Here is a 12,077-nt window from a genome sequence, read left to right on the forward strand (position 1 = left end):
CACTGCCAGACTTTACAAATCTGCTTGGTAATATGTACATATTAATTTAGCTGAAGGTTTTGCTGTGTATTGGTTGTGTGCTTAGCTGTAGTTTTCAGGTACAAAGGAAATTCCATATTTTTTTATTTTAAATTAATTTGATGTTCCACAAATAATATATATATATATATAAACTTTGATTCAATGTGTAAGTCTACTACACTTTCTTCCTAATCAACAATTACATTCATAAACTGATGCAACTGGTTCCTGGTCCTGAACTGTGGCAGCCTTGGTTTAGTTTTGTTGATGATCACCAGGAACAGTCTTCTGTTTGTGAACCAGGCCGACTCACTTCTTCTTTTCTTTGGGTAAATCACTGAAGCACCCATCACCACAGCAACCAGTCAACAGGGTGACTCAACACTGGACCAAGGAAGCAAAGAAAACAGGAAACTTCTTAAAGATTTAAAAAGTAAAAGAACAGTTCAACAATGAGCTGAGGACCAATCCGAGTGAATAATGATGACGTGCTTCACTTCTCTGTTCGTCACACTGGGTAAGACTAATGTTTCTGTTACTCACAGGTCTGCGTGACCAGAGCCTTTTAGTTCATTTTTATTAACCAGTGTGTCACTGAAGAGAATTAGTGAGCTAACCGCAAAGGAACGTTTACTCAATCACTGGACTTTAGTATGTACATGTATATGGGCTGAAACCAGGGGTTGTGGACACTGGTTTACTGTATATAGTGGTTATAGTTGTATAGTTTTTCTTGATGCAGCTTTAAGCTTTGACTTAACGTTTCAGTCGAAACATATTTTCACTACACTGAAGCTATAATATGTTGGATATTTAAATGATCAATTTGCAGGATGCACACACATCTCATTCATTCAGGTGCTGAGTTTCAGTTTTACTTTCGTAAAAACTCTTTATTGTGTTCTACAAGAGCAGAAATGGACATTAGAAAGCATATCCAGTAAGAATTGAGGGACAATTGGTGGACTGTTGTTTATTAAGCCAACAATTTGTAAATCCAGCCTCTTAAAGCTGAGTATGTGCTGACCCTGTGCTCCCTTTTCCTTCTAATACTGTTAAATATTTTATCTCCAAGGCTTCTGGGTAATTATGACAACATTACTCCCAATTTTCTGAAGTTTTTATTGTGAAAAAATTTCCTTCTACTTATTCGGATACTTCAAGTACTTTTTGATGATTAAATATGTAGAAGGGAAATATGAGCAAAATAGAAAAATGATTTATTTTTTTTTTTAAGTTGAAAGTTACAAGAAAGCGATTTTGTTCCTCTAGTGCAGGAATTGTTCCTTTAAACATGTTTAATTGCTGAGCATCTGTTTTAATTCTCTTTTCATGCCACCAGAGGGAGACATACCCAAACACATAATGACACACCAGCTCATTCAGAGACGGGGGATTTGGAAACGCTCAAATGAGCTCAGCAGGGGGTCATGCAGCAGAGGTGACCTTTCTGTCAAAGCTACTGTCAACATTAGCAGGGATTACACTCAGCAGATAACATGTGTAGGTCACCTCAGTATTAACAAATACATGTTAAACCATTATATTGTTAATACTGAATTGTACTGTCCTATAGCCTTTTAATATCGTAGCTAGTCCAGGTTTTGGCTTCAGTTTTGTACCAAGTTGTTGAGATAAATAAGGAGTCATGAGATTATAATGAGAGAAAAAAGGAGAAACAATAAAGTTCTGATACATGTTTCTTTCATTTCTCTTATTTTTGCTGTGGATCATCAAACTGATTAGATTTGACAATGAACATTCATATCCTGTCTCTTTGTCGGAATTGCTAACAACACAGCGATATGTGAAACATGGCAACAAGCCTCAGTTACTGCTTAATATCATTTTCAATTGGTTGTGTTTGAGTGTTCAATTGTCAGTCGTTCAAGCCGAGACATTTAAACACATCATACTCCAAAAAACAGCAGTTTACCTGTGGTTCTCCACATAAAGTGGACGACCTGAAATTCTCTTTGAAGTGATCTGGTTGTAACAGACGTATAAATATGCATGAGGCTGGAGGAATTTTGTAAGAACAAAGATGAAAGTCTTGCATCATGTATCATGTTTTTTCTCAAAGGAAGCAGGTTGTGTTTTCTGTCAGAAACATAAAAAATACAAAGGCTCATTCAGTGTTTCTGAAGTTTCAGTTTGCTCCTTGTTGGGAAACTCAGCATGTTGCAAAGACTCGGAACAAAAACAACGTGTATAGGTGTATTAGGACAGCAGAACTACAAATGTATGAGTACAAAATCTACCACCATAGAACCTACAGTACATCTTTATTCTTCTTTGGCAGACTTTTTAATTTCCATGCACCACATTCATGGGCCAATAAATCATCTGTATTACATTGAACCTGCAGGTTGTGTTATGAGCCAATTTGTTAACTAACATTTTACATCTAATATATGAACAATGATCTGTGAAAAACAGGTTTTTGTTTTATTGTTAATTTTATAGGCCAACAGAATATTTACAATACTTCTCACGGAAGCACTGCAGTATTATTATTTCGCTTAAGGATATGAATACATCCCTCAGCACTGCCAGTAAATCAATCTTTGACTGGCTCTAATCCAGGTCAGTTTCGTCTCCAGACAGGATTTCCTGTCTGTATCTGAGGGAGGGGCTTGATATCAGGCCCCTCCCCAGCTTCCAGTCCTCTTACTGGGAATATTGTACTGGGACATGGACTAGGAATGAGACTGAGGAAGCCAGAGACCCACTCACCCTCATTTTTAACTGGTCACCATGGTTCAGCTTCCTGCCTTTATTGTCTTAGATGAGCAGGAAGGATGAGCCATCACAAAAGCATCATGGTCATTCTGAACAACAGTATTTATCTGTTCTTACACAGTGGGTAACTGCCACCAACCTATTATCTCCTGGAAACACTGAGCTGCTGCCTTCCTCAACGAGACACCTGTCGGCCAAAATGAAAAAGAAAAAGCAACGGCCTCGAAAACCTTCCCCAAAAAAGCCAAAGAAGGTACAGTATCCAAAGTGGGAAGAATAAAAAACAAAGAAACAGAACATGTGAGTAATACCCAAACGTATTTTGCTGCAGTAAATGGAGGTAAATTGCGGCAACAATGAAATCATACGGAGAATAATAAACCAGCCAGCTATGGGACCATAAATTATACAAGTCTTCCTGTACAGTCTAGTGTTGTTAGATGCCAAATGTAATGTGCATACTGTTGTGTTGCAACGTAAAAAGTTGCCTGTGATTTTGAGATAACATTATGTACTGCATGTCTAAAAAAAGTTAATAAACAGATCATATTTTAGTAAAAGGTAATGGTCCGTCTTTAGGAAGTCCCTGATTTTTCACATTGTGTCAGCAGCAGGGTGACATTTTAGACTGTTAAATAGATTGTCGTGACATTTGTCATGAAGTTTTGGCCCTGGGATTAACATTAAATTTCAACTTGTCCTGTAACATTGTTCAGTGCTAAATGCTAATCTGAGATGGTGAACATGGTAAACTTTATGCAATATCTGCAAAACGTTAGCATTATCACTTAACACAATGTCACCCAAATGTAACAGACAAGTTATTGCATATATACCTTTGCCATTATCACGTGTTGTTTGTTTGCAACACGTTTCAAGGTTTCCACAGACAAAACCCAAAAAGCCTCCAGGTCCAAAGGTCCAGAGTTTGAGAGTTTCCTGGATGAGATGATCAAATGGTTTTCGGCTCACCAGCAACAACTTGATCAGCTGTTCGACCTCGGTGACACAGACAGAAATGGGACAGTCAGCCTGAAGGATTTCGAACTGGGTAATCCATGTCCTCTTTCACCATCATCCCCAGTCTGAACAAAATGTGGGAAATGCCCCTGTAGCCCTTCTTCTTGCTAGTTTTACAATTACAAACAATTATGGTATTTTCTAGGATTATACACACAGATCTGTCAGAGCACTGAATGAAAACTTCTCGTCAGTTAAAGATGATCCTGAAGGGAAAGGAGTATAGGAAGAGATAATGTGAGTCAGTATTACCTAAAAGCCACAATGTGGTTTAAAGTATTGAAGTATTTATGGAGGGTACTGTGAAACAGACTTTTGATCATACCAGCAGTGGCTCATTTCCTCTCTACCTCCCCCCTTCCAAGATAAGAGCAGTTGGCTCTGGGAAACTCAACCAGGACAATGTTCCTTTTGTCTGTCAAGCTTCACACACACTGAGGAATCTGAACTTTTGTGCTGAAGGATGTTTGAGAGGCTCCAAGGAGCAGCTTCTAGCTCATACCTGCAGTATAACGCTGTAGCCCTGAGGTTCAGACTGTGATTCACAGGAAATCACCACTGTTCAAAAGGACACTGACAGCGTGTGCTACAAAACTCCTCCCACTGATACTAATGAGAATAAGAGTAAGACAAAATTACAAGATCACATAGTGTAAATGCAGTATTTGAAATTACACTCCAAACCCAACATATACAGTGATCAAAGATAAAGAAAAGCGATAACAGTAAAATAAAACCCGTTTTCCAACTAATCTGAAAGCTCTCATGCTTACAGTGAAACCCATATTATGGGATATGTACTTACAGTAATGTGCATTGTGTAGTAGCTTTTAGCTTTGTCCTCAGTGATATAATGAAGGTTTTGTTCTTAACCACAGACAATTTTGATCAGAAATTTCATTTGTTTATATTATAGATAAATGAACCAGTGAAAAGTCCAGAATTCTAAATTTTATTTGATGGTTTTACACTAGATACAGTACATAAAACAGTATAGAATACAAAACCTTTAATATCAGATGTCCCAGATCAGTCTCTGAAATCGTCAAATTGTTGCTTTAGACTCCTTTCATTTTTCTTTTAATGAAGTGCTCTGCTGAGCTGGCGGTTTGTTTAGCTCTTTCTGATTAGTTTAGCTGCATTTCTCTGTAGATTAACCGACAAAATGTTTCTGTACACCTCTGAATTAATCTTGCTGCAATCAGAATATCACTAACACAGCCCATGACCACTGTCCATAACCTTATTTACAGTGCCTTGCAAAAGTATCCATACCCCCTTGAACTTTTTTACATTTTGTCACTTTACAACCACAAAATGTAAATTTATTTCATTGGGCTTTAACGTGATGGACCAACACAAATTTGAACATGATTGTGAAGTGAAAGGAAAATATTACATGGTATTCAAAATGTTTTCCAGTGTGCATTTGAATTCAGGCCCCTTTACTCTGATACCGCTAACTAAAATCCAGTGGAACTAATTGCCTTCAGAAGTCACCTAATTAATAAATTCCACCTGTGTGGTATTTTAATCTCATTATAAATACAGCTTTTCTGTGAAGCCCTCAGAGGTTTGTTAGAGAACATTAGTGAACAAACATCACAAAGTCCAAGGAACACACCAGACAGGTCAGGGATAAAGTTGTGGAGAAGTTTAAAGCAGGGTTAGGATATAAAAAATGTAAGCTTTGAACATCTCATGGAGCACTGTACAGTCCATCATCCAAAAATGGAAAGAGTGTGGCACAGCTGCAAACCTACTAAGACACGTCCGTCCACCCAAACTGACAGGCTGGGCAAGGAGAGCATTAATCGGAGAAGAATCCAAGAGGCCCAAAGTAACTCTGGAAGAGCTTCAGAGATCCACAGCCCAGGTGGGAGAATCTGTTCACAGGACAACTATTAGTCATGCCCTCTACAAATTTGGAAGAGTAGCAAGATAAAAAAAACATTGTTGAAGCCACAAGAAGTCCAGTTTTCAAGCCATGTGGGGAACACGGTAAACATGTGGAAAAGGGGCTCTGGTCAGGTGAGTGCAAAATTGAACTTTTTTGTCACTAAATGCACTAAATGCTTTTGGCCTAACTGCAAAATATTATGTCTGGCTGAATACACCATCCCCACCGTGAAACATGGTGGTGGCAGCATCATGTTGTGGGGAGGCTTTTCTTCAGCAGGGACAAGGGAAGCTGGTCAGAATTAATTGGAAGATGGATGGAGCCAATTACAGGGCGATCTTGGAAGAAAACCTGTTTGCAAATGACTTGAGACTGGGGAGGAGGTTCACCTTCCAGCAGGATAACGAGCCTAAACACACAGGCAGAGCTACAGTGGAATGGTTTATTCAACTTTATTATTTATATAGCGCCAATTCACAACAAAGTCATCTCAGGGCACTTTACAGAATAAAGTCAAGATTATAAAGATATATAAAGAGAACCCAACAATTCCCCCTGGAGCAAGCCCTAGGCAACAGTGGAGAGGAAAAACTCCCTTTTAACGGAAGAAACCTCCAGCAGAACCAGGCTCAGGGTGGACGGCCATCTGCCTCGACCGGTTGGGGTGAGTGGAAAGGGGAGAGAGAAAAGAACAGAGCAACAAAAAGCAACAACAAAACATCGGGCAGATTGGTAAGACCAGTAGCTGCACGCTTGTAGACACACAGCTTCAAAGCCGGGGGACACCTGCAGAAAGGGACAGAGAGAGGGGACAGAGGAGGACAAAGACAACTACGGGAGAGAACACACATAGTTAATGACATACAGTGGTGACAATTGCGGCGTGAGAGGATTGGAGAGATGGTCAAGGTTTAAATCAAAGCATATTCCTGTGTTACAACGGTCCAGACCTAAATCCAAATGAAGATCCGTAGCGAGACTTCAAAAGTGCTGTTTACAGACACTGTCCATCCAATTTGACTGAGCTTGAGCTATTTTGCAAAGAAAAAGGGGCAACGATTTCACTCTCTAGATGTGCAAAGCTGGTAGAGACATACGCCAAAAGACCTGCAGCTGTAATTGCTGTACTCTACAAAGTATTGACTCAACTGGGCTGAATACAAATGCACGCCACACTTTCCAGATATTTATTTGTAAAACGTTTTGAAAACTATTTATCATTTTCCTTTCACTTCAACAATATGCACATAAAATTCCAATAAAATATATTCACATTTGCCCTTGTATTGCGACAAAATGTGGAAGATTTCACTGCATAACTGTGAGAAAGCCACAAGTTAATGTTCCACATGTTGAACTGAGAGTTTTTCACAATAAAAGACCAATTTATATCTTTAAAACACTCAAAAAGTACTTTGGTAATCATGGAGCTGGCTAAGGGAAAAAACAACATGCAGTGTTATTAGCTGGTGCTTAATCCTCTAAGTTGACAGCATATGTCCATGTGTCATATGGACATTTGGTTTATTTATGTGACATATTTTTATGGCTTTTGCTTCTAAAAGTAATTTGGGCTATTTTGTAATGGGATGATACAGCTGATACACACTATTAATGACAGAGACAAATCTGTGATTGATGTATGAGGTCACTGTTTTCTCTTCCACATGGTCTAAATCTCCATTATCTTTGACCTGTGTGTCTGTGGCTTCAGGTCTGATGAACTTGGATGTCCCTTGTCAGCAGGCTCAGCTCCACACACTGACTCAGCTGCTGAAGAACGCCAACAGCATGATAAGCTATCGAGACTTGAACAGACAAGTACAGAGACTGAGGTAAGACAGGACTTTGTGAGGGCATCTTGTTTGTTTCTGCTTTTATGAACTTTGTCGGTTTTCTCTATTTTTCCTCACTAAAGATCGAGTGACAGGGGCACTCAGATGTCAAAGGAGGACATCACACAAAGACAACAAGCAGCGGAGAAAGGCGATGTGGAAAGATATGCCCAGGATCAGCTGTTGAACACTAAAAAAGACAGGTATCCAGTGTACAGTATATTACCATAGGGGGGAAAAAGACACAGGGATCTGCTCAGAACCCAATCAGATCACGTACTGTACTGTAGTACAATTTTCAGAAACTTGTACTCACATTTAAATTTTAGGGTACATTTCAGTAGAAACATTTGTATATTAATCTCCACTACACTAATTTGAGAATTGTAGTTAGTTTCCTAAATCATAAACTTTTAAAAACATAAAGGTTAAGGTCAAACCAATCTGTGGACATGTGGAATGTGCAGTGCCAGCTACGATCAGCTAACGCCAGCCACCAAAAACCCCAGATAGCTCTACCCTGGTTTTCTTCACTCCACAACTCAGGTTTTTGCTGATGGCTGTTTTTGTTTTCCTCATCTATGTCAATGCCTTGTCTGTTTGATGCTCAGCAGGCTCATAATGATAAGGCTCTGGTTATTAACTGGCATAAAAAATCTATAATTTCTGTCATTAAAATCCCATCCTATTTCTTGTATTTGAGGCGTTTGTAAAAGACGCTTGTACAGTAGATGCTACTGTTTTGTTTATCTAGTTTAGATTTACTTTAACACTAAAGCTGTTTTTTGGGCATTTTCAAAAATATGTAATACATTTAGAATAAACACTATAGAAATTCATACGGGGCAAAATCAAAAGCAAAATATGGCAAAGTTCAGTGGAAACAGACTTCTCAAATAAAGTTAGTCTCAATAGCCACATAACAGCTTTATTCTAATTTATTTTGCCAGCTTTTAATCAATTAAAATAAAAATTGCATTTGAATAGAAACCTGGTGAATGACTACAATATGTAACTTAAGTACTAGCACAAGACTTGAAATCAGTCCCAGCCCTTCGTCTCTTTGCTCTGCTATGATCTGCTCTGCTCCATTATGCTCTGCACTGCCCTTAAAGGTAGCTGTCATTAGGATCTTACAATAAATGAGAGCACTGCAAACCACACAGATCAAGCGGAAATAAATGAAATTCTTTGGGTGAAGAAGATTCTTTGAAATACCTTATATGTAGTGGACAGGTCCTCAGAGCTGCTGCTGCTGTTGGTGACATGATTGCACATGAACGTTTGAATAGACTGCTTAGGTCTTACTTTGTATTAAGCCCAAACACATAATGAAATTCTGCTTTCACTAAGCAACATAGATGGTGTTGTTATTAGCATGAGCACACTCTGAAGGATGCTGACCATTCTGCATCTGTATCGGACAAAGAATCAAAGTGACAAGAATTGATGTGACCCTGGATACAGTTAATTAGTCCATACGATTGTTTAAATTAATCCATGTCAGCAACAATAGCAGCCGCTCTGAGGAAAGGTCCACTACATACAGTACTTCAAAGACTCTTCTCGTTAGAACGAGAAAACTTTCTCATAAAACTGGAAAACTTTAAAACAATTCCATCGTTATAAGGAGATACTTTTCTTGTTAAATCGAGAAGGTTTTGTCGTTATGATGAGATATGGATTTAACCAAATTTTCATGGTGGCAGCAGTAAAAAAAAAAAAACTTGTTTTACCACAGCTCAATTCAGCCCTAAACTTATACTTAGACTAAATGTTACATAACATGAGTGTCCCCAAACATCTTCAACAGTGGCTGCACTAGAACAAACCTCAGACTGGTGTGACATCCAGACTAAACCTCCAGCAGTCAGAGTTATTTCTAACCCTCAGTCACCAACAGTAAATCACACTCCTGTAACTCCACTGCATTCAGTTAAAGTACACCCCGAGGACATGTTTAAACTCTGCAGCTTTGAAAACAAATAAGACCTCAATATGACCTTTAGACAGGTGTGGTTGCCTTTTTTGACCCACGTGCCATAATTGTGTATGTGTTTGTTTATTTTTCTACAGTAGCAGTCACATATGCTTCCGGTACAGCTTGTATTATCTTACCAAGCTCAAAGGATCATAGCAGACATAAGACCCTAGTGACACATAGTTACATTCAACCCATAAGGTACCACTCACCGATGTCAACACTGAGGTCACTGGAAGTCAAATGTCCCTCAATCTCCATGTAATTTCTGAAAATTATGTGTTTATTTGATTTGGTAAATACTGTGTTCAGGCAACATTAATTAAATTTTACCTGCTGTTTTGTGTTGCAAACATGAAAAATTTGTCAGGGTTTCTAAAACACATTGGCCTCAAAGCACAAATTTAAACCCCAAACCTAAAATCACCCTGAAACTGATTCTGTGTGACATGAAATCTGATTTTAACCAACAACACGCAGGTTCATCTGCCTGAGGGTCAGACTGATTCCTTTTGACACGTTCGGAGCCCATCCAGGGAACTTTGAGGTGGTTTTGTCCAGTAGGAGGAAAGTTTACACTCTTATCAGGATCATCCAGGACCGTGTTGGTATCCAGACTTCTAGACTGGAGGTTTTTCGGAACAGACAGTACACAGAGGAGGACTGCCTTCCCCCGGAGAACTCCCTGGAAGAGTGTGGTTTTGAGGGAGGGACAGAGGAAAGTCCTGCACACTACACTGTGTACTACGACTACAGACTGCTGTTTACAGACTGTCCACTGCTCAACTGTGATCACTACTTCAGCTCAGCTGCCAGGAGAAGCAGATACCATTGAAAAAAACTAAAAAGTATGACCAGGGGTGTAAAGTACATTAAAGTATATTTAAGTACATTTACTTCATCTCCTAATTCCCACTTTGACTCAACTATATTTCGTAGGGAAATATTGTATGTTTACTCCACCATATTTGTTGGAGAACTACACCTTTCAGAAATACAGTACACTCATCGGACCTTATTGATTTAAATTTCTGGTGTTACAATTAAAAATACACACCAAATATTTAGAATAATAATTATTCAGTTGCAAGAGATCACTGAAACAAAGGACAGCAAAGTGGTGAAGTGGTTAGTCCTGCTGGCCCGTAGTTAAAAGGGCCCTGGTTTGAGTCCCAGCCATCTGCGGCCTCTCTGTGTGGAGTCTTTATGTTGTCCCTGTGCTTGTGTAGGTTTCTACAGGTCCACTTTCCTCCCACAGTCCAAAGACATGCATGTTAGGTTGGTAAAGAATAGTGGCATTGTTCCACCTAATGGATAGTTCAAGATGTTTCCCCATTATTCTGAATAAAATATTTATTAACTACTTTATTAACTACTTCTGGTGAAGATTTTACAATACTTTTATGTTCCAAAACAATTATTTGTTTAAGTAACACGCCTGTATGAAAACGAACTATTGCAGGACAGTGTGGCCTTCAAATGAGATTTCTGTGGGAAAAGCTGCAGGTAGCGTTACACTCAGCACACTTTAATACTGGACCAGATGTGCCCTGAGAAGAGGTTAATTTGAGTCAGTGTGCAACATGTTCACATTTTTATACCAACATGAAGCTTTAATTTTAATTGGGGCCTCATGGGGCCACAGAATGCTGAGGTGTCCTGCACTTAAGAGAGTGCTTGGCTGGTGAAAACCACAGAGCAGCTATAAACAGTGACTGGCGGTGGCCGGTAAAGCGTGCCATGCATCCAACACACCCAGCAGCTTCCCTGCTGCTCCACCCAGACAAGCTTTTAGATCCCAGCTGCAGTTTTAATTTACTGCAAAATAAGAGATTTATACATTAGGACGAACCAACCAGAGACAAATGAACAAAAGTCCAACGTGTTCAAAGTCTGAAGAATTTTATTCAATAGTTTCAAAAATACTGCACAATATAAATATTACAAAAATTAAATACTTTTGGTGTTCCTGCATACTTGAATTGTAACACTGTTTACATTTGGGATGGACACAGACGTCAGATGACAGCCTCAGCAGATATTTTTTCTAGAGTTTTGAACACATTAAAATAATTGTACTGATCTTTTTGATGCAAGCTAAAAGGCTAAACACTTCAGTAACTGTACAATGGTTGATAATTTGGGCACACACTGTTGGGAGAAAGACTTTAAATGTTTGCTTTGTTTTTGCAGATCCCACTCTCATGTCTGTGCTAAATATAAAGCTACAACCAGCAGCTGGTTAGCTTAAACATAGAGAAACAGTTATGTCCAAAGGTAACAAGGTCTCAGCCTACCAGCAGCTCTAAAGCTCAAGGATGAATATTATATCCTGCCCATAGCGTTAAAACAACACAACCTCTGTAAAACTGCAAATTATAATTTTTAGCCTTTGACCTCTGTTTGGATGCAAAGAAAAAAACAGCACTGCTTTATTTTACAGATCTGCTTATGTTTTCTGGAAGCTTTACTTGAAAGAACAACAACGTTTGGCACTAATTAGATGAAAAAGTATAGACAAAGCTCTAACACACTGTTTGATTTTAATTCGGTTTGTTGAGGTTATTATTTACAGAAT

At 38.8% G+C, this 12,077-nt stretch overlaps 1 protein-coding gene across 3 annotated transcripts; it reads left to right on the forward strand.

The window, feature by feature from the left end:
- The first annotated feature begins 381 nt into the window (after window positions 1–381).
- Window positions 382–11,543, forward strand: LOC137099948 (uncharacterized). 3 transcript variants are annotated; one of them, XM_067477422.1, is made up of 6 exons: window positions 382–538; window positions 2,885–3,016; window positions 3,643–3,814; window positions 7,398–7,518; window positions 7,602–7,721; window positions 9,980–11,543. In XM_067477422.1, exons 2-6 carry the CDS (start codon window positions 2,963–2,965, stop codon window positions 10,332–10,334), a joined length of 822 nt encoding a protein of 273 aa, XP_067333523.1. In that variant the 5' UTR covers window positions 382–538; window positions 2,885–2,962; the 3' UTR covers window positions 10,335–11,543. The 3 variants fall into 3 exon arrangements, with proteins under 3 accessions (XP_067333523.1, XP_067333524.1, XP_067333522.1); XM_067477423.1 differs by lacking the exon at window positions 382–538 and having other exon boundaries at window positions 2,587–3,063; XM_067477421.1 differs by lacking the exon at window positions 382–538 and having other exon boundaries at window positions 2,588–3,016.
- The last annotated feature ends 534 nt before the right edge of the window (window positions 11,544–12,077 follow it).

The sequence above is a fragment of the Channa argus genome, chromosome 15 (assembly GCF_033026475.1).
Source record: "Channa argus isolate prfri chromosome 15, Channa argus male v1.0, whole genome shotgun sequence".
In the NCBI taxonomy this organism is placed as follows: domain Eukaryota; kingdom Metazoa; phylum Chordata; class Actinopteri; order Anabantiformes; family Channidae; genus Channa; species Channa argus.